The sequence below is a fragment of the Canis lupus genome, chromosome 15 (assembly GCF_048164855.1).
Source record: "Canis lupus baileyi chromosome 15, mCanLup2.hap1, whole genome shotgun sequence".
Taxonomy (NCBI): Eukaryota; Metazoa; Chordata; class Mammalia; order Carnivora; family Canidae; genus Canis; species Canis lupus.
The window spans coordinates 51,313,398-51,337,356 of record NC_132852.1 but is presented as its reverse complement, the minus strand read 5'-3'; the positions used below and the strand labels follow the sequence as shown (position 1 = coordinate 51,337,356).

At 37.2% G+C, this 23,959-nt stretch overlaps 1 protein-coding gene across 1 annotated transcript in view; it reads left to right on the top strand.

Moving 5' to 3' along the window:
- Positions 1 to 23,959, top strand: part of DGKI (diacylglycerol kinase iota) — a 341,172-nt gene that overhangs the window by 212,253 nt on the left and 104,960 nt on the right. Inside the window, exons 23-25 of the mRNA XM_072777355.1 lie at positions 1,212 to 1,312; positions 21,559 to 21,638; positions 23,676 to 23,720. Of these exons, the coding sequence (XP_072633456.1) occupies positions 1,212 to 1,312; positions 21,559 to 21,638; positions 23,676 to 23,720 (226 nt within the window). The remainder of the gene's footprint in view (positions 1 to 1,211; positions 1,313 to 21,558; positions 21,639 to 23,675; positions 23,721 to 23,959) is intronic.

Sequence of the window (23,959 nt, the reverse complement as noted above, 5' to 3'; positions counted from 1 at the left end):
AGAGAATGAGATTGAATTATTTTTTCCCTTCTTCCAGAATTGCAGTGAAATTCCATGTATGTATGTGTTTGAGGTGGGGGTCATGGTATCCTGACAATATTTTATCACTCCCTCCTTCCATCTATCTTTTTCTTCTTCCTTCTTACTATTTCTTCTCTTTCTTTCTCTTTTTCCTCTTTCAGTCTTTCCCTTCTTTACTGAAATGAAGAATAATGCTATTCTTTCTACTTTGGTCAATAGTGATTTTTATTCCATAATACAAGAAAGGAGAAGCGATCTTCTATTTGCTAAAATTATCTGAACCAATGAAATCTAAGTATAAACTAATACTGAAGGACAGATGGGGATTGTGTTGTATTAATATATTGAAGAAATGCATTGATCCATAATGGTGATGATGAAAATTAAATTGTTACACTCAACTAATGCCAATGATTAAACTGCTTTGAAAAATACTATGTAAAACCCAAGGGCATTCTATAAGTGAACAGGATGATTTGGAAACCTTCGTACTACCCTCTTTTAATTGTTTAACATTTATCCTGAACCAATTTGGATTGAGTTCTTTGAAAATGAATTACAACTTCATTCCCTTTCTAAAGAAAGTACATTATACAAATTTTAAAATTTTTCTTCATTTTGGGGTACTCAAAAATCACCATCACAGGCAGAATGTATTGTCCTAAACTTTGAGAGGTTCCTTCAGACTGTTGGGGTACGTAGAGCTGTTTTGATCTCGATCATATGCTTTCTTAATTCTTGGTCTGCTTTTTAGAGGTTTTTTGTTTTTGTTTTTGTTTGTTTTTTTGGCTCTTTTGAGGGTCTAACTGTTATATTTGGCTAACAAGGGCATATTTTCCTAGAGGAGTTTTTTACAGCTCTGTGCCATGTCTCACAATTTCAGATTAGCTATGTATAATTTATTGCAGAACTAAGCACGTGAGCTTATTGGAATTTTTAATAAGTTAATAGTAAACAGGACAGGAGAGGCTTCCAGAAGCTTTTTCTGCTTATTTCCATGTTCTTACCTAAATTCCAGAAACTTGAGGTTTCTGGAGATGTATTCTCCAGATAATGGTCAAATTGTGGTAAAGAACCTCCAATTCTGGTTTGAATGAGAACTTATTCTCCCAAGCATGAAGAAACATTATTGGCTTTAGTTCTCCCAAGTGTATGTGACTCTCAATTCCACTCTCTCATTTGTTTTGCAGTCCCCAATCTGTCCCAGACCGCCTGAGGATCCGGGTGAACAAAATCAGTTTACAAGACTATGAAGGATTCCACTATGACAAAGAGAAACTTCGGGAAGCTTGTAAGTTGGAAGGGCCTAAAGTTGATCTCATGTGATCAGTCTATCTTCAGCTTCTTGACCCTCCTTGGTTTGATGAATAGATTCATCTTGTGTCTGAAAACAATGGTTAGGGAAATGAAAGGAAGCACAGTAATGTGTGAACCCCAAGTGGTGATTTATGGGCTGAAGAAAATGGAACTGAACAAAGGAAAGTAGCAAGATAAAATTATTGTGCTGGAGATGCCAAGTTAGGATTTGTTGGTTTATTAAACACTTTAGGCTCAGGCTCACCTAAAATGAGGAAGCAGAAAGTTGGCAAGTGTCATATGGTATCACAATGTCTAGAAATGTCTGCATTACCAAATACTATCCTTGTTCTTCATGCAGGTGTGCCAGTTATCTGCAAAGACATGTCCAATGCTTCTAGCTATTATGTGATTGCATAAATGTCAGAGGCCCACAGAATACTCAGTGTCATGATAAAGTGACTCATGGATGATGAGATGCCATTGTTCTGAAATCTTAAGTTGACTCAAAGAATGAATACTTCTTAATGTTCATATTTTCCACATGCTTCTTTAAATGCGTAGCTAGGTTTTAGTTCATCTTGTCTATCATTCAGTATTTATTGGGCACTTTTTACATTCCACTTACTATTTTGGCTCCCTGTCTGTACTGTGATATATGAGGTAACCAAGTAAAGTAGGCCAGAAGATGTGAAGACCACAGGTGTGTTAGATATTAGGGTTCTGGGCTCTGTTATAACTACGGAGGCCAATAGTGAAATGCAGTAAAGTCAGAGAAGATCAGGACCAGTATCCCAGGGCATAGGCAGGGATCCAAAAAAGAACAAAAAGAATTTGACATAGAACCAGAGGTTTATAAACTTAAAATAGAAGACACAAATAGCTCAAACTGGCAGGAAGAACATAGGGGACACATTCCTGGGATAATGACTTCCAAGTTGTAATTCTGAACCTGAGATCCGGAGTGGGATTTCGTGAATGGAAATCCTGAAGTTCCGGGTCAGTCTGGGGGGTCAGTGAGGGACTTTCCACTCTGGAGGTGGCAGTGAACAAGGGTCTATTTCACTGGTAGCCCAACCACTGAACGTCCCAGCAAATTCTGTGAAATTCCTCCTCTCTGAATTCTCTCTGCCACTTCAGTTGCCTCAGCCCTTCTGGTTCTTTTCCTTAAACATCAATACCTTCTAGCTTTTCCCCAGCCTTCTCCCTCTCTGTTCTTCACTCTCATTTCCTCTCCTTGGAAAGTTTGAAGCCAAGAAGAAGTACTTCCCTGACCCTCTGTATTTCTCCCTTCTATGAATGACAGATTATATATTTAATACAAATGAAATTATAAGTGACAGACTAGCACAAAATCTAATTTAACTCATAATGTGATGGACATACATGTTTGTATTGGGAGGTGTAGCTAGCTACTGTGTAACTTAAATGGACTTGTAAAGGCTACTGATTCTAAAGAAGAGTGTCTATGTCCTTTCTCATTCCAAACTTATGGACAAAAAGCTTATAATTTTTGAAAACTAAAAAAAGAAAGAATGGAACTCAAGTCAGTAATATTTTTCAGCTTACCATAGACTCTAAACAAAGTTGGTTGGGAGTAGGGAAGCATTTGAAATTTGGGGCTGAAATGGGATTTGAGGCTTATCTGTGGATTTCAATGATCTGTTCTATCTCTTCTGTGACATTATCTGTCCACCATTGACAGAGGTAATTGTGATTTGAGTTTTTACAAGAAGATGACATTTCCTGGCAGGTGCTTTACTCATCATATCTTCTGTGATACAACTTCTCTGTAAGGAAACTTCTTATATCAAATTGGGGGAGATGACTTGGTATAAATCTAAATCCAATAAATTCAACAGTGTCTATGGGTCTCAGGACAAACACTCAAAGAGGGAATCAAGAAGTTAACTTGCTCTAAAGATTTGAGTCTGAAGGAAACAATATATTAATTAGAAGTGAAGATGGCCAACTCAGACATTCCACATTGAATATGTAGTTGTGATGCACCTAAACTGGTTGCTCAGGGAAGTTTGTCCTTCAGGGTTATATATTTGATTATTACCCTCACTCTCTTGCCTAATTCCAACTTGCAACCAACTACAGATTCACAGGAAGACTAGCAGAGCTCAAACTGAGTATAAAGATGAAAACCAGTTCAAGTCCATTTGTGATATACAATGCCAAAATAGATCTGTTATTTCGGAAGCATCAATTAAATAAAATGCATAGAACACATATAGATAAAAGGGATTTGAGGACTGCACTCTGACCTGCATCACAAAGGGAGTGAATCCTCTTCGGCCATCTATTTATTGTCAACATACAAACCCTGAACTAGAGCAGTACTGCATTATTGGGTTTAAAAATTAGTACCCCCCCAAAAAAATTAGTTCCCTTTCTTGATGATACACCAAGTGATTCATCCAGGCAGCATGTGGTTGTTTGCCATCACTGTTTAATGGATCTTGCTCATGTGTCTGGATCATTGTATTCGATTACAAGCTCGAATATTTGTTGTCTAACAAAGCCCCACTTCCGTCTATAAGGCAGGACTCCTTGGTAATTAGAGGATGGCAGCTCTTTTAATTACCTTGCTTATTTTAGCGTAGATAAAGATGACTACACTATTTCAAAGACTTACCATCCCTCTTCCATTTAGCTCCGACTAGCCTGGGGGCAATCCCCCTGAAATAATAGCTTAAAGAGGGTTAATATATACCAGTCCCTTCCCTGGCTCTTGCCAGTAAATTTCAGACTTACTTAAAATAATTAGAATCTCATTCCTGGATTTATGAATTATTAACCCTCAAGATAATGGTTATGATGTCCAAGAGGAAAGTCTATTCAGCTTAAAAGGCAGAACATAAAGAGAAACATTTTTAAAAATCCTTAAAGTAAATCCATAATGATCGCAGAAACTCACTCCCATAATCTGAATGAAGTAGATAAATGAGTCCTTAAAAAAGCATGTAATCATGTAGTCTAGACAGAGGGTGGTTAGTTATTGAAAATCTCTTATAGTTCTAACTCCAAAGGAGTTTTGTTGATGCAACGTGTATTTTTATATCTAGAATAACTTGATCCTGGCCAAGATTGAACTCTACCCTGTGTAAACTGGCTAAACTTGACTTCTGGCATTAGCTTACTCTGTGCTTTTGAATTGCCCTGATAATTCATACAGGTGTAGGCCCTAAAATACAAGCAAAAACCAGTTTGAAACTAATTGAAAATAGGGGTAGCCTCTAAAGGTAGGAGAGGACTAACATTTGTTGTTTATCAAGTATAGTGTTCAACTATCCTTTTACACTTTCTCAGTGTAATGGGAATTCTATGGATGTTTATAAGCCTGTATAATGTATAGTATATAACATCTCACTACATTATTCTCTGGCAAAGATTAATGATATTAGGATTCTTTAGACAGTTGCTTTAATGGAATTCCCTTGTCTTTCATTTACTACTGTGGTGGAAGAGTCAGACATGTTTGTGTATGAATCACAGTTGGAACCTTGACCAAATAAATAATCTCTCTGATGATCCTATCTCTCAGCTCTAAAATGAGAATATAATTGCAGCCTCATAGAATTACAGGGTGCAATGTAATCTTGTAGATGAAACCACTGGTACAATGTCTGGCACACAAGCATTCTCTCCAAGAGTGATGGCTCTGATTGTTGCGGTTGCTGTTGCTCGAGACATACTACAGGCACACTGGCTGCTCTTTCATCTGCAGGTCCAAAAGCCAGCTGACCTCTCTCACCTGTGGCTTTCACTTTAAAGTACACATGCTACCACCTTCCAACTCCCTTTCTCACTTTCAAAAACAGTGTTGAAAACACTGATAAATATCACAGAAAGATTATGGGAAGAGAACATAATCACTCAATTCACATTTATTGTGTCTGCCAGGACAAGACACTGCTCTGATGGCAGGATATTTAAACCTGTGAGACATGTAAATACTGAGTGCCCATATTTGGTGATCTGGCTAGATATCTATCTGCACACTTCTTGAGTCCTAAGACAGCCTCATACGTGCATCATCTGGTATTTGGGACTGATTTTTTTTTTTTAAACTTATTTTGGGAGTGCCTGGGTGGCTCAGCCACTTAAGCATCTGGCTCTTGGTTTTGGCTCAGGTCATGATCTCTGGGTCTCTAGAGCGTCATGTTAGGGCTCCACGTTCAGAAGAGAGTCTGCTTCTCTGTCTCCTTATGCCCTTCCCCCACTCATGTGCGCGCGCGTGCTCTCTCTCTCTCTCTCTTTCTTTCTCTGTTTCCCTCTTTCTCTATCTCTCATATAAATAAATAAATCAAGGGGTGCCAGAATGGCTCAATCCTACTCCTGGTTTCAGCTCAGGTCATGATCCCAAGGTCATGGCATCAAGCTCCTCTGGGCCTCCATGCTCAGCACAGCCTCTGCTTCAGATTCTTTCTCCCTCCTCCTCTGCCTCCCCCCCCCGCCCCCACCCCAGCTCATGGTCTCCCTCTTTCTCCATCTCTCAAATAAATGAATAAGTAAAATCTCTAAAAATCAAATAAATATTCTTTTAAAAACTTATTTTGGAGTAATTTTAGATTTTTATAAAAGTTCCAAAGATACTACTGGAAGTTCCTGTATACCTTTCACCCAGTTTTCCCAATTGCTGAACATTTTATATTACCATGCTACCTTTGTCAAATAAACTGATATTGCTTCATTACTATTAACTAAAATCTGGGGATCCCTGAGTGGCGCAGCGGTTTGGCGCCTGCCTTTGGCCCAGGGCGCGATCCTGGAGACCCGGGATCGAATCCCACGTCGGGCTCCCGGTGCATGGAGCCTGCTTCTCCCTCTGCCTGTGTCTCTGCCTCTCTCAATCTCTCTCTCTCTCTGTGACTATCATAAATAAAAAAAAAAAAAAAAAATTTAAAATCTGTACTTTCTATTCCACAATCCAATTCAGGACAAAATATGGTATTTGGTTGACATGTCTTCCCAGACTTGTCTGGTCTGTGGCAGTTTCTGAATCTTTCTTTTTCTTCTTCCATGACCCTGATGGTCCTGAGAAATAGTGGCCAGGTGTCCCGTAGAATACCTGCAATCTGGCTTTGTCTATTGTTTAGTTCATAATGAGAGTGAAGTGAGTTAAAGGTTCTTGGGAAAAAAATACTGCAGAGGTGTAGTTTCCTTTTAGTCTCATGATATCAGAGATTCCCTGACACCCATATGATATCCATGATGATGGTAACCTGATCACTTGGTTAAGGCTGTACTTGCTAGGTTTCTCTACTGTGAAGTTACTATTTTTTTCCTTTCGCAATGCTGGTTTGTTTGTCTGTTTGTTTGTTTTTGTGAATCACTACGTTTAGCCCATCTTCAGACTAGGGGGAGGTCTATCACAAGGGTTTTCATCGTTTCTAGTGTCCATATTTGACCTCAAGTGAATTTATTTTAATACATGTGGCATAGTGGAGCCATTCATTCAGATGCATCCATGCTTCCAAAAACTGTGTGTTTGTGACAATTATATACTATCCACCGCATTAGATGGTAGGCATTGGAAAATGAAATTGGGACATTTAACATGACAATATCATTTATGCAGTACACATTTATTGAGTGCTTACTGTTAGCAAACAGTGGTGGGGGTTAAAAAACAGAAATAGTACCTGATTCATTGGAGCATTTTTCTCATGTGAATTCCAGTAGGGCTATGGAAACACTAGGTACCTATATTCCTAGCAAACATCACTTAAGTGACTAAAGAAAGTGATGGAAATATAGAAGCAAGAATGAGAAAAACCAATCTAACTACTAATTACTTGTATGACCTTGGGCAATGCATTTATCCTCTTCAGGCTTCATTGGCCTTATCTGCTCTACACACAGTGGTTAAACTAGGCGTTTCCTAAGAACTACTGTATTATAGTAAATGTTTAGCCCTATAGAAATTACATAGGGTTTAACATTTTTCCTCCAGACATGTCTTCTTAGCGAAGTTTTTAAAGCACACACATCACTCATGAGTATGAACATTAGAAAATTCTGTAAGTGCATTTTGCTTCATGAATTTGCAACAAATACTGATATTTTTTTCTGTTGATAGCTTCATGTAAAATTTAGTCTTCTCCACTCCTTTAACAAGTTAACAATCAGGATGTTCAGTGGGGATTGAGCCCCCATTCGGTGGAGGTAAGTGTTCCATTTTGAAAGCTGTCTGAGGAATAAAATGATTCCAGTCTGTTCTCTGAAGGACACTGTATATCCCTTTGTGAATGTGTTTGTCTTTTCCTATTTTTCATGGGTTGACATTTACCCAGAGTTTTGTGCTTAGTTTCTTTTACTGTTCTTCTCTGTCTTTTGTCTATACTGTGTATTTATCTTTTTATTTAAAATGTAATACTAGGTTATGCCTGGATGGCTCAGCAGTTAAGCTCTGCTTTCAGCTCAGGGTGTAATCCTGAAGTTCAGGGATCAAGTCCCACACCGGGATCCCTGAGGGGAGCCTGCTTCTCCCTCTGCTTATGTCTCTGCCTCTGTGTGTGTGTGTGTCTCACAAATAAATAAATAAAATCGTTAAAAAAATTAAAAAAAATAATATGTACTAGTAAGTGAAAGTAATAGTTAACTCATAAGCATTACTGTGAGCAAGGAAATATCCTAACATTTCTATTCCTCTCATATAATTTAATTCTTCCAAAATCTTCTGAGGTTTTGGCCTGAGAAGCTTGGTAAATAGAGACAGGAGAGATGTAGGGGCCCCCCAGCGACCAAGAAGCAGCACACAGTGAACTAGGAAAAAAAAAAAAACTTGTTGATTGCAAGCCAAGAGAAGAAAAATGTTTTATGCGAGAACAGTGAGAACTATGCCAAATGCCCCAGAGTGGGAGAGGTGGAATAAGGATTGCATGCTAAGAACTGGTCATCAGATTTGGATTTGGGCCGAGGGTGATTATTCATCACCCTACAAGAGGTTGAAGAGTGAAAAAGTGAAGATGACTAGAATGGCTACATGCACACATGGGAGGGAAGGAAGTGAGTCTGCATAGGTTGCTCTTTTTAGATGGTTAGCTACAAAAGGGAAGTGGGAATGGAATGGTGGCTGGGAGGGGACGTGGAGCCCAGGGAGGATTTTTTTCTGCTTTGTAAGATAGTACAGCTGTCTCTCTTGATGGAACCCATTTACTAGAGAGGGAGAACTCCTTTCAGGAGAGAGGACCAAATGCAGGGGTAATGCCTTGGAGTGGGTGGAGATAGGATCTAGTGCCCAGGGCACCAGTACAGAGTACAGAGCAGAAAAGCAGAGGAGTGTTGCAGAGGCAGGTGAGTTGGGGGTTTGGGTATTAGAGAGAAGCAGAAGTTCCATTCTGATGACTTTTATTTTCTCAGTGAGATAAAAAGCAAGCCTACCAGATAACAGTAGGGACAGGAGAGTATCAATGTTCAGGAAGAACAGAGCAAGTTGAAAAGAATCAATGTGAAGAGCAACACAGTGAGTGGCTCACACAGAATTGCTAAGCAGCACTTTCGATATAGATCGATTAATTCATTGGCTTTTCATAAGTGCATAGAGCCTGACCCGGTCTGTTCCTAGGGGTCTTAACTTATAAATGAGTGCACTGTCATTCTTTCCAGCCTCAAAAATTCAGATGCCAGGAGGGTATTAGGCTGGAAGATGGTGATCTTACTTTTAATATAAATGTCTAAATGATCTAATTCTTTTTATGACCCAAAGGCTTGCTTTGTTTATAAGAAAATATGTGCTTCCAGAGCTTTGGTGAATTAGATGCTGATGATGGTAGGTCTCAGAAAGGAAATAAGCCTCAGGCATTGATATTTGATCCTTCTTTCATTGTTGAAATGTAGGTTTGGGGAATGAGAACCATCTATTGTAGGTACATCCTCAAGTCTCTACCCAAAGGAATATTTTCCCCCTTTAGTTTATTCTGTGCACACACACAAAATCATGACCAATTCTTACTGCTTATACACCAACCTAGTTCACTTTGTTGATACCTTCCCAGGTTGACAACTCTAGGATATCAACTCAGATTGCAGTCAGGTTTCTCTTTAAAGGCTTCCTTCTAAGGGCCTTGTATAAAATTATGGCTTTTTTATTTATCATGTTAACATGTGGGTGCCACTGCAATCATGGCATTGTGTTTAACAGCTAGTGTCTACACACTGCTCACGGTTTACAGAGGGTGTTCATCTATGCCATATGCATGTGTTATCACAGGGACACTTAGAAACACTGCCTCACCCGGGGTCACATGGCTGTGATGGGATTTTAATAAGAACCAGCATCTCTCTCCTAAGCCAGTACACTTTCCTAATACACAGCTCTACTTCTTTGTAAAGACATAGCTGTGCACTTATAGAAATGTGTTTTTAAAAAGGATTTGGGATCATAGTTTTTGTAAGTGGTTGGGTTTACTCAGAAATAGAATCTGAGGCTTTTGAGTTTTAGATGTAGGAGGTTTGTTGGGGACTCTCCAAGAGGGAACAGCATTTGTGAAGAGGGAGGAAAGTACCATCAGGATAGGGCAGAGGAAGATGTTGAGCTGTAAGACAATTGCAACAGAGGCCTCCCACAGGGATATTTGCATCTGAGATGGCCATGTAGGGTTGTCCCAGTTGAAACAAGGATTGTCCCACTCAAGCCAGGCTGTCCGCTGAGAGGAAGCAAACCCTGAGTAGAGTATTTTCCTTCCTGGAGAGGGATTCAGTTGTGAGTTATCAGTAGAGCCACCACTTGAGAGCTGAAAGAATGAGTGCTTCTTTGTGTCACCTCATCTGGGTGGGGCACTTCAGCTCTGAAAGCATCTTCTTGTTTACAGTAACAGAGCACCTGATTTTTAAAATAAGACTGGGAAAGATCCACCCCCAAAATCCTTGAGTGCATTTAATCACTTTAAAAATATATATATTTTCTTTATTTTCAATTTGTCAACATACAATATAACACCGGGTGCTCATAACACCCGGTGCTCATTCCATTAAGTGCCCTCCTTAGTTATTCACTTCTTCATTAGCAATTCTTTATTGAGTAACTACCATGTACCAAGCACTGTTCTAGGTGCTAGGGATTAGAGTCAAATTTTAATTTGTATTTTTTAACCTGAGTCTCCTACTATTCCAAATTCAGGGAATTGGAATATAAGTTATCTTCTTTAGATGTGTCAGAATTAGCTAAAAGAAACTCAAAATGTTAATGATGACCTTTTCTTGAGAGCTCTTTTTGACGTGAACTATTATTAAGCCAAATATTCTTCACTTGGAATTTGAGTGATTAAAATTGGAAGCGTAAATATAAGGCAATCTAAATTTTAAGCTATTTCTAGCCTGACACTGTAGTTAGAGATAACTTCAGAGTTTGAGCTTCATCAAGATAGACATTTCATCTATGTATTCTTCCAACTTATTGGTAAAGATGTTGAACCAAATAGAACCCAGGACAGAAATGTATACTAATCTGAACATAATAACCTCTTTGCGGATTGACTCAGAATAACAATTTTGTGTGCTACTAACGTGGGTGAAAACTGTAGACTTTTCATAGTTCATACTTAATACTTCGTGGGTTTCCTGAATCACTGACCCATGAATCTCCTCTGGAGTCACTGATAAACAGAATCAGAGTCCCCTGGGTTGTCAGATTCTAAGGATATGTTTGCTGAAATCTGCCCAGTTTCACATCTTTATGTGGCAGCTGTCTACATATAATTTGTTTACTCTTTTTGCTTCCAGAAAGAGATTTAGGCCTCTTCAGAAGGTTTTGGGAAATCTTTGTATCATTAATTCTCTACATGTATCCAATGAACTCAGAAATTCAGAGCTACGTGACTGATTATGTCTTCCATATCTAACTGTTGGTGACCTCGCGCATCACTGAATGGTACACAGACAGTATGATGTTGAAATTTAAACTAGTGTCTCTAACCATCATTTTTAGTATTTAAGTATGTGGTACAGTTATGAATCTTTGCTTTTGAACCCTTAACGTTTCATCTGACTTTCATATTTTTTTGGCTGGCCAGGCCAGGTAGCTAAGATTCCAATGTCATAACCAAATATTTGCTATCTCCTAATTACTAGAGCACTAGCTCTAGTAAGTCGTCACTGGTGCTTCTTCTCTGTATCTAGGAATTTTATAAATCCTACCTTATTGATAAATGCACCTGGAAGAAATTCTATTTTTCAGTGCCCATTGTCAAGTACATTCTAGAATCTCACCATTAAAAGCTGTTATTACATTTTACGCTGGGAATAAATCCCAAGGAATTTTATAACACATTTTGTTGTACTAGGATTTCATTGAATGTGACATTAGGAACTTTCATTGAAATGGAATTTTCTGCATCAAAATTAGAAATCTATGTTATTGTTGTTAAGCTTTCATACTAAGTTGGAAGATTATGGCATTTCATAGAACTGAGCTAAAGCTCTTCCTAACTCACCTTCCTGCCACTCATCGTCTTCATATCTCTGCCAAAGATTTTTCTAAAATGTCAAAGAAAAATTGCATTGGACAAATTAAACAGGCTACGAATAATTTATTCAAGACTATTGCAATAAGAAAGAGAAAGTGAACTCAACTCCCCTGTAACAAAAGGCAGGAGAATTTTAAAGCAGAGGAATGAGTGAGTAGAAAAGTAGTGCAGGACATTGGCAGGTTAGTCTTTGTGATTAGGGTATCTGTGTTTGTTAATTGTCACTTATTAGCAGCAATTAAGTAGGCTCCTACCCACCCAACCCATGGAAATTCAAGGATCCGGACACAATCTTCCTTAAAGGGTCCATTTCAAAAAGATGCCTCCCAGGTCTTTGCGAAGGACATTCTAGGGTTGTAAAAGTGGCTGAGAGGCTGGGAGAAGATTGACACCTTAAAAGGACAGAGAAGTAATTTACAATTGGAAGTCTTCTAAATAAGAATTGGGAGGTCAGACACTGTCTTAAGTATAGTCAAGCTGAGGGGGACATTAAGGCCTTCTAGATTAATGTAAATCTGAAACTTTTATCATCTGTTGGGAACCCGATAGTATCTGTCTATCTTTTTAAGAATAAAGTCTCAATTCTTAGCATAAAAAAAAATGCAAGTCTCTGGCCTTGGCCTCAGCTTGTACTCTGCATCCATCTATTTTCCTAAGTCCTGAACATTTGCTGTTTATGAGACCTTGGTTTCTCAAAATCTAAGGATGATCTAAAACTAAGGGAATTTCTTGTGCCTGAAAAACTCTTGTCTCTGTTGCCAGACTTCCTTATTGTCTTCATTTGGGATAACTCCTCATGAATTGTATCCTGACCTAGGAAATGTGCAACTTCTCTGTATCCTAAACACACTAGTTTCTTGTCTGTCAGAATTCCAATCACAAGGTATATAATCAAGAGGATGTCTTTAATGTCCCCCTTCTTTTCCCAGTCTATAATATCTTGAGGGCAGGTACTGGTTCTTATTCAGTATTGCGGCCTCACTTCCTAGCACTCTAGTTGTTGCTGGCACAAGAAAATCCTTAAAACTTGTGTGTCAAGTGATTAAGTGGATGACTTATAGACCTGAAAAATATTTTCATACAATTCCATATATATATCTGAAACACAATTGGCCAGTTAAATGAAAGTGAGTACCAGGAGTTGTTATTTTAGATTATAAATGACAAAGTATTTAAGAGAATTTTTAAAAAAGTGAGTTGGCTGTCCCTTGGGTTGCCTTCTCAGTTAGTTTACTATTAGGATAAGAAGCAGAATTCGAACTGTAGTTTGAAACCCAGATTTGTAGAGAAACTGCTACTTCCTAGAAAGCATGCCTCCAAAATATTATACTCACATAGAATGCAATGAAAACTACCTAGTTGACTTTTATCTTGTGGTGACGTTTTGAACTAATTTTGGGGAGATTTAGCTCAAGCTATGGAGTACAATCTCTAGGACCACTTTTAATCACAAGAATCAGGTTTCCTGAAACCTTTTACAGACCCCAGCTATGGCAGAGTGCAGTATAAAGTTCTGAGGATGTTCTATACCCTGTTGAGTGCTATATGCCTATTAATTTCCCCTGTTGGTTCCATTGAGCTGTGGCAGTTAATGATGACAAGTTGTTATAAAATGGACTTGTGGGGAAAAATTGGATTGAAACATTGCCAACTCATTCTCTTTAATTATTATCAGCCATCAAGTTAGAACTTTAGTTCCTTGATAACCCTGTCACATTCAAAACTAATGAGGACCATAGGAAGATTCCACTTGCTCCTCCCATCTTCCCTTAGGACTTTCCTCCCTTTCTCTAGTCCCCTGCCTCCCCTCCCTGATTTTTACTTCTAGTCCCTTCTACCCATCATTGTGTGACTTCTTGAATAGTGTTAAAACTATGGCCAAGAAAGTCGGTAACATTTGCTTTTTCTACGTGTAAATAGATTCTCAGATGTTAGCAAAGTATCTGTCTATAGGAAATTCAGAGCCTGTTTTTTCTTTTCTCTTGCTTTTTATTTCTTTTTAATTAATAGATTTTTTTTTAAAGAGCAGTTTTAGCTTTACAAAAAGTTTAAGTGGAAAGTACACAGAGTTCCACATAGTCTCCCACTGTAGGCTCCCTACCCCAGCACACAGTTTCCCTTATTAACATCTTGCTTTAGTATGATATATTCAGTTACAATTGGTGAGCTAATGTTAATGCATTACTATTAACTAAGTCCACATTTCTACATTAGGATTCATGTTTGTGTTCTATAGTTTTATGGTTTTTCACAGATGTGTGGCATATATCTACCAAGACAGTATCATTCAGTGTAGCTTCACTGCTCTAAGTACCCCTGGGCTAAACCTATTAATTCATCCCTTTCCTGTAACCCTTAGCAACCACTGACTTTTTTTACTCTTCATACTTTTCCAGAATACCATGTAGTTCAAATCATGCAGCACTGTCTTCTTTCAGTTAGCAATATACACTTAAGCTTCCTTCATTATCTTTTGTGGCTTGAAAACTCATTTCTCTTCGTTCCCAAATAGTAACCCATTGTACAATGATAAGTTTTGTTTTTCACTTGCCTATTGAAGGACATCTTGGTTGCTTGCAAGTTTTGGCAATTGTGAATAAAGCCAATTGTGAATATTCATGTTCAGATTTTTGTGGGGACATGATTTTGGGCTCATTTGGGTTAATACCAAGGAATAGTTTTGCTGGTAAGAATTTGTTTAGTGCTATCTTCCAAAGTGGCTGCGCATGTTGCACTCTCATCAGCAATGAATAAAAGTTCCTATTGCCTCCTTCTCACCAGTATTTGGTGTTGTCAGATATTTGTTTTTATGTTGTCTATTCTAACAGATATGTAATGGTATCTTGTTGTTTTAATGTGCAATTCCCTAATGACATATGATGTTGAGCCCCTTTTTCATGTGTTCATTTACCATCTAAGTCTTTTATCCGGTGAGCTGTCTGTTTAGATCTTTTGCCTACTTTTTTTTTTTAAGATTTTATTTATTTATTCATGAGAGACAGAGAGAGAGAGAGAGAAAGAGAGAGAGGCAGAGACACAGGCAGAGGGAGAAGCAAGGCTCCATGCCGGGATCCTGACGTGGGACTCCATGCCGGGAATCCAGGATCATGCCCTGGGCCAAAGGCAGGCACTAAACTGCTGAGCCACCCAGGGATCCCGTTGCCTACTTTTTTTTTTTTTAATTTTTATTTATTTATGATAGTCACACACACACACACACAGATTGAGAGAGAGAGAGAGAGAGAGAGAGAGAGAGGCAGAGACATAGGCAGAGGGAGAAGCAGGCTCCATGCACCAGGAGCCCGACGTGGGATTCGATCCTGGGTCTCTAGGATAGCGCCCTGGGCCAAAGGCAGGTGCCAAACTGCTGCACCACCCAGGGATCCCCCGTTGCCTACTTTTTAATTGACTGTTACTTTTGAGTTTTAAGAATTCTTTGCATATTTTGAATGCCAGTCTTTTACCAGATACGTGTTTTGCAAAGATTTTTTTCCCCAGTCTATCTGGTCTTTTCATTTGTTTAACAGTATATTTAACGGAACAGAAGTCTTAATTAAGTCCAACTTATCACTTTTCTCTTTTATGGATCATGCTTTCGGTGTTGTAGTCACCTGTCATTGCCAAACATAAGCTTGCCTAGCTTCTCGCCTGTATTATTTTCCAGGGAACAGTTTCTTTTTCAGCCTATCAGTTTCTCAAGGCTGTGTATAGGTTGATAGAGAGTGAGTATTGATTATGCCAACAAATCTAAAATCAATGCTTAAGGAAATGTCACATTTTAAAAAGATTATCTCTAAATAGTATTAACATAAAATAAATTAATTGTAATATTATATTTTCCCTGATTTACCATAGTATTTGAAATGCTTCCCTATTTTGTGAATTTTTAACTTAGATTTATTCTTTTCAGGAGGCGACAGTGTTTTTATTTAGCCTCGAGACTGCAATTCTAACATTTTTATGTATACACTTAGAGCTTAAAACCCAATCTTTGCAAATCCCTGCAGTTTCTGAGAAGTTTTTCTCTAAGATCACACACCTTCTTTTAATGATCCTGTTGAAGATAGTTTTTCATGTTTTGAATAGGTTAGCAGCCCCATTCAGCTGCAATTCTGTTGTAACAGGAATGACACTGTAATAAAGAGAGATAGACAAACCAACTGACTTAAACATCTTAAACATGTAAGGAAAAGGTGATGATTTCACTTGTATTTATTTTTATTATTTTTAAACTTTTTTATTTTATTTAAATTTAATTAATTAACATATCATGTATTACTGGTTTCAGAAGTAGAGGTCATTGATTCACCAGTCTTATAGAACATCCAGTGCTCAGGACATTATGTGCCCTCCCCTAATACCCATCACCCAGTTACCCCATCCCTCCACCCTCTCCCCTCCAATGACCCTCAGTTTGTTTCCTATGTGTGATTTCACTTGTAGAGGAAGGCTCTCAGGACAGCTGAAAAGAGTCTGCATCAGTGTCTGGCTTCAGCTTCCCTGAGAGTGCACATGAGCCCCTTCTAAGAGGATTTAGGGGGCAAGATTATGATTGAATTCTGAGAAACATTTTTCAGGGTGTTGGGATGCATTCAAATTATCAAGCAGAAATATGGTTGGGGGAATGGACTTCTTTGAATATTTCTGCTTTACCATAACCTAACAATTGCTCTGAAAAACAGATTAAGACAGAGTACATCTAGGGTGCTACAGTGTTGATACATTTGAGAAACTGGTTCAGACTTGCCTGGGCTGTACCCTTGGGTTGAAAAATAACTCCAAGGATTGTGAAAATCTCAATGATATAGCTATCCACATAAAGGTCACTTGAGTCACAGTGTTCCAGTATATGTTGTTTGGCAGCTCATTGCGTCTGTCATCCTGTGCTTGTCTAATCCCACCTTTGCTCCTCTTATTTGTATTCTCTATATGTTATATTGCATGCATTTCTCATCCTTATTGCAAATTCAACTTTTGTTTGGAGAAGTACTATAGGAGCTTCTTGATAGAGGGTGTGTCCTTTATTCAATCCTTGGAATTGTTTGATAGCTTGGATTATGTGTAAAAGTCTTAGAATGCTGAAGGCCTTGTTTGATTACCTGCCTGACCATGTAGATGCCTGTACAGTTTAAAACTAAATAATTTCTGATCCTTTATATGTCATCTAGTTATTCTTTTCTGGAAATTTGTAGATGCTTTGTCCCCAGTATTCTTAAATTTTAAAACAAAATGTCTTCCTATTGTTTTATTGTTATTGTGCTAGGCACCTGTCAGGCCATTTCAGTTTGAAGGTAATGTTCTTCAGTTCTAAGAAATATTTTTTATTTTATTTCTTTAAAAAAATTATTTATTTATTTATTTGACACAGACAGAGAGAGAAACAACATATATTTAGGCAGAGTGCCAGGTAGAGGGAGAGGGTGAAGCAGGCTCCCCGCTGAGCAGAGAGCCGGATACAAGGCTTGATCCCAGGAACCTGGAATCATGGCCTGAGCTTAAGGCAGACACTTAACCGACTGAGCCACCCAGTCACCCCTTATTTTGTTTATTTCTGATAATTACCCCTTTTGCTCTTCTCTGGTTTTTGGAACTCCTGTTATTTGAATGTTGGACCACTTGACCCAGTCTTATTTTTCTTAGCATTTCTCTTGTATTTTATGCCTCCTTTTATTTTTGCTCTAAGTTTATGGAGAGTTCCTCAACTTTATCTTCTATTCTTTCCATTAAACTCTATTTTTTTTCTATCAGTTTTTAAAATTTTCAATATTTGTTATCTGAGTGATGTTCCTTCTCCTTTTTCTTCCTCATATTCTTTATCTTCTTTTAATATAATCTGTTTATATTTCATAGATGGAATTTTTCTTTTAACTATCTGAGGATTCCTCAGAGAAGAGACTTCAAATTTTTTTTCCAAAAAAGTGTAAGGTTCTGACTGCCAACTTTTGGAGAGTAGTGAGGGAGAAATCTGGGAATCTTTGCATTCTTTAGATGGTTAGTTAATCCCCCATTGTCTGTAAAGTAATTACACTTGCCAAGAGTGGCTAGTAGAATCTAGTCATCTATTTTGGCTGCCCCTCCAATCTGTTTGTGAGTCGCATGAAACGGCCACTTACAAGACTTCTGAGGGTTTTCTGTATAAATCATGTTGGTTCTCATCAATCCTACCCATGGTTTAAGATTGGATTCTATAGGTGCTATGGGTCATTTACCAGTTTTCCATCTGCTTTATCTGTTACTCTCTGCTCACTGTTTCTCCTCCTTTTTTCTTGGTTTATGTCTTTAAAAAAATCCATTTACTGTAATTTAGTAGCATTTCTGGCAAGAGAAAAGGAGGTGTTAAATCTTCCATCTTAACTGAGAAACCAGCGTGTTCTTTACTGCTTGGAACTTATAAATTCCATTTGATCCCTACAAATAAAAGTTCCATTATGTAGGCTGAGTATTGGCTGTTGCTTTTTGGAGTCAAATAAAATCTTTAATGCCAAAATAACATGAACCATCAGGATTGGGGATAATAATGCTAATGCTCAAGTGGTAACTGTTTTCATTGTTCCCAACAAATATGAATGAAACTTCATTGAAGTGGTGGTTGGTTGTCAATATTATAAAAGGAAGGTGATAATTTCCACAAATTTCTACTTTCTCCACCAAGTTAAGCCCCAAGTGATATTGTCAGATTACAGTATTTTTGTACTACAGTTATTTTCTCATTGCAGAAAGAATAGAAGTTTGTTTTAAGAAAACAGGAATAGGGCAGCCTGGGTGGCTCAGTGGTTTACCGCTGCCTTCAGCCCAGAGTGATCCTGGAGACCTGGGATCAAGTCCCACATCAGGCTCCCTGCATGGGGCCTGCTTCTCCCTCTGCCTGTGTCTCTGCCTCTGTCTCTCTCTTCCTCTGTGTCTCTCATGAATAAATAAAATCTAAAAAAAACAAAACAAAACAAAACAAAAAAAACAGGAATATAACTTATGGAACTATCAGCTAATCCTTACAGTATTATGATAAACTGAAAGATATATGATTAGATGTGTTCATTTTCTAGCTAAAATTGCTCAAAAGATAGTAAAGGGAGTACGTGAGAAAGAACATTGATATTTTGGCTATTCATTTTTAAATAAACTGTTGCATTTAATCTTCACAAAAACCTAGAAGATACCTATCCTAAATACCATAGTCTTCACTTTAAGGATCAGATGAATTGAGTAATTTACAGGACCAAAGAGCTAATGTGAGTAATTCCTAAGATTAAAACAGCATTGGGATTTGAATCCAAGAGAGAATGACTATAAATCCTTTCTACTGCATACTGCTAGTTTCATAGGATAAATTTGACAGCAATTGTCAGTAACTATGGTATTAAATTGTGGTGGAGAATGCCTTTTTTTAAGCCCAATTTATAGCTTACATCAATCAAAAGCACTCTTTCTCTTAATTGACTTCTTGAGGAATATTGCAAAGTAGCTGATTTTATACTTATAGTAGAAATGAATGACACATCTTTGAAAACTTTTTCCAAGCTATACCTTCTTGATGCTAGGTCTGGAATATCTACTCTCTAAATGTAGTTTAAAATATCTGCTACCACATACATTGAATTTATGGCCAGATTAACTCCAAGCATTGATAATAGAAGGAAATGAGAGATGTTGAAAGGATTCCTGCATTTCTAAAAAAATATATCTCCTAATTTAAATAAATAGATAAGTATTGATCAAATTTCATTTCTCTACATTGGCACATTTGAAATTAAGAGAATACATCATTAAGACTCTAACATGGGCTCTCATGTTAGTAATAGTTACATTTTATTTTCACAACATTTGACTGACTTTCTAGGCCAAAATTTTAGCTTCTCCTCCTTATTCCTCAAGGGTTAAAAATCTTTATTCTTCCTTTACTTCAGTGGCTAATTTTATTTGGATCTATTTAGTAGTCTAGCTGAGGATGATTATTTTAATTAGTAGTTTTAGGAATCTCCTCATTGAATTTTCCTTCCATTTCTTTTAAAGATGCATGATTACCACATGATGACTTTTCTGATGTTTCTGTTTATATTCAAAAAGAAAAGAAAAATGTTTTTCCAGATTATTATTTCCCCTCAACACATGACACTTGCAGGGCTCCTTACCATTTTGCTTACTGCCTCCTCTACTCCAACCCAATGCATGCTCTGTCTCCTGCTCCAAACCTTTGGGTTTTTTTTTTTTTTTTTTTGCCTCCTCTGGAAAGCTGACCTAGCCTGTAAAGACATACTTTCTCTTTTACACTTGAGCATGCTCTAAGCTCTTCTTCCTCTTGTTACAAACTTTTATTGAACATCTACCATTGCTATACCAGACATTATGGTTGTGATAGTATTTATTCACATGTTTACATAGTTCTACAAGATGATGACTGTTTTCAAGCTTTATGTATGCAAGACTTTGGTTTCCATTAGAGAGATCAATACCACACTCTGTTGCTTTAGGTTGCCAATCTAAGAGGTATCATTGAGAAAGAAACTATTTCTTTTTCTCCAGACTACCCTCACTTCCCTAACTAAAAGAGCCAGTGGGGCTTCATTTACAGGGAGCCTAAAACTATCCTCCTGGCAAGAATTAGTCCCACTCTCCTATAGTTTTCAAATGACTAAACTCATATTTAATGTAGCCTATGCTACAGCTATTATTGTTTATATGTATGTCTTCCCTACTACTTTGTGAGTTCCACAAGATTTCCTCATGCATTTTATATGTATTTTATTCTCTGTATTATTAATTTTTAATGCATTTTGCATTTCAGACCCATTTATTGATGATGAGGCTTTAAAAATTCAATGGGTGAAAGGTTTTAGAAAATCTTTAGTGAGTATCATTGTCATATCATATGCTTGCTAGACTCTAGTTGGTTAATTTAGAATTTTGAAGGGTGTTCTTTTTTTGTTAAATAATAGATTTAATAGTATAACTGCACTTTTAAAATTAGACATAGGCAATACATATTTTGAAGTTTTGGGAAGGAGACTATTTTTCAGTGTTTCAGGAATCTTGTGGTTATATCTGAAGTAGGAAGTTCTATCCATGCCTCTGTATGACATTTGCCACCACCTAAATGTAAGATATTTAAGACACATAACAGCTTTTCCTAACTGTTCCCTGAAGCTCTGCTGCTACCACATTTACACTGACCATCTTTAAAATCAATTGGATTTTTAAAGTTTCCAGGATTTTTTTTTTTTTTTGGTTTGTTGTTTTGTTGTTTTTTAAACATTTCATATCTATGTAGTTCTGGTGTTAGCCACCAGGTAGCACAGTGGCTGGAGTAGCTTGAGTCTCTTAAACAGGAAATTGCTGCACACTGACAGAAAGGTTAAGCTCCATGCATTCAGGAGGGAAAGGAGTAAGTATCCAGAATCATGATTTTTTAATTCCTCTCTCTGGTAGTACATTGACCATTGAAAATGCAGGCATAAATTATTAGCTGGCTGTGAGCCGCCTCCTGGTCCTGCCAGTACACTGTTTCCATGACATTACAGTTCATAATAGGGCCACCAAGACAAAATAAAGGCTGGCCAGGTGGCAAAGGACAACATGGCTCATGCAAGGAAAGCTTATGAAATAAAGAGATTGAGTCACAAGGGAGGTTTGAGAATTTTGTATATTGAAATGTCCAAAACACTAATAATATTTATGAGATTTTATTTTAACCATAAGAAACACATCTATGCCAATCTAGAAAAATCAAATATGTTATTTTAGACTTTTCTCTTTCCTTCACCCTTAGCTATCCCTCTGGGTATTCTAGTTGTGCGTGGAGACTGTGATTTGGAGACTTGCCGTATGTACATAGATCGCCTACAGGAGGTGAGTTTCTTTAGCCAATTATTTATTCTTAGTTTTCCATTTTTGTAAACGGTTACCAGCTATATATATATATATATATATATATATATATATATATATACACTTCTGAAATGATGCATCTGGGGAGGAAATGGAAGTATGGTGTCCTTGCCTGTTAAGCATTGACCACATCTTCTCTCTCCCTGACCCCCCACTGCTATTTTCCCTCCTCAGGTGACTGAAATGGGAAAGGATGTTGCTCTAGTGCGATCCTTAATTATAGCTTGGAACATCTTGTCTTCTTGCCAGACTACATCCCTGTATTTTTTGAGCTATATAAAATTTCAAAGGGTCCTGATAAATAATGAATGAGAACAGAGAGATTATTTAATGTTTTGTATCTAGCCCAGTCTTCTGTCAAAGATCACTACATTTTTTAAAAATATAACTTCTACAGGAAAGAAAACCCTTCCATCTTTCATAGGAATTCATGTCAGAACACAGAAGAATATTCTCCTTTTTCCCTCTGTATGATTTACCATAGAGAAGGACAATGGAAGAGACCTCATGAATGTGAACTACACCAGTGAAGTCAGGAGACCCAGACCCATCATTGCAGTGGCTGTTGATTGTTTTTGCAAAACTTTGAGGAGGAGTATTCACTGTGTCCATTCTACAAATGATGAAAAGCATAAATATCTACTTCATCATTGTTTCTTGATGAAAGATGCACATTAAAATCATTTTTTTTCTGGATGTGGTCTAGACATTTGTATTCTTTAAGCTGTTGGGTAATTTTGATAGATACCACAAGTTGAACAACTCTCTTCTAGATGACACATTATACATAAGTAAATATCACAAATAAGATATAAATAAATTACTTAAAATATCTTCCAGTTGTAACCAATTAGCTTTGAACATGAGATTTTATTTCTCTTGGTGGCAATAAAATCAGGTAGGAGGCATAAATATAAAAAATTGTTAAGTTTTCTTTTCAGCATTTTTAAAGATAGAGATGGAATTGTGAATACAATGTATTTTGAGATAGAGAGCAAACTTTGAATACTGATGTGGATGAGAGAAGAAAAGTCAGCAAATTTTATACTTGTGGCTTTATTTGGCTATCTTTTTTTATCAAGGATAACTTTAACATGTTAAAGTAACTCTTGGGTAACTTAAGATTTCACAGTAGTCAACTACATGACTGATGAATTGACTCTGTTGAAAATTAACTACCAATATTCAACTAAAATTAAGATTCTTAAAAAAAAAAAAGAATGAATGAACTCAAAGAGGATAAGTTTTAAAACTAAGTTGGGCACAGAGAGTAGGTTGGTAAAGCCCTATGGGAAGCAGGTCTGAGGACAAAGGTACCCAGGATTGCTGACATCTGTAAATAGAATCACTATCCTCATTAACAAGGAAGCCTTCAGGACATGATCATGGTGACAACTTAGTTATAAAACTTTATAAAGGGAGCCAGACACTCAGAATCTGCCAGTAAAACCTCATTAATTTCAACCCTATTAATTTGCACTTCTTAATAATGCAGAGGTGGCCAAAGACTTTCTCTTTGCTATCTATGAAAACCTGTGTTTGCCAAGCACTTATTGGTATAAACACAATTACTATGACAATTTGTATTTGGTCTAAGATAAATAAATTCTTTCTAAGTACTGAAAGGGATTTTAGAAGCTTTCTTCATAAGTCAATAGTTCAGGTGCAAATTAAATACAACCCTCATTTATTAAAACAAAATTGGCTATTTTTTTACTTTTGATCTTTTTGATCCTTGAAATTATATCACTCACTTCTAAAACTATTTAGGATTTATAGATTTCAGTAGCTAACTGGCCTTTCTTCTCTCATTCCAGCTTGGTTTGTTTTTGTTATTTTGGGCATTTTCTTCTTTAACCTTGATGAATTTGGAAGAGTTAGATCCTTTCTAGATGAGTTTAATAATATTAAATTGGGAGTTTGGTTCATAGAGTTATAGAGTCAGCCTGTTCAAACTAATCTTAAGGTATGGATTTTTTCCCCCCATTTTCTCATTAGGACCTGCAGTCAGTTTCTTCTGGCTCCCAGAGAGTTCATTACCAGGTAACACATAATTGACCCCCTGTTGTTTTCTTACCTCCCCCCTAAAAGAAGGTCCATCTTTCAATCAATGTTCATAGGCCAAATCTTCCCTAGGGATGGAGTTGGTACTAAGAACTAAGTGAAGTAGACATTCTGATTCTTTTACATTTTCCTGGTTTTGGACTATCCTAGTGTAGCACAGATTTAGACTGTGGATTTTCTCCCAGATCATTTAGAAAATATTATAAAACGAAGTGCTA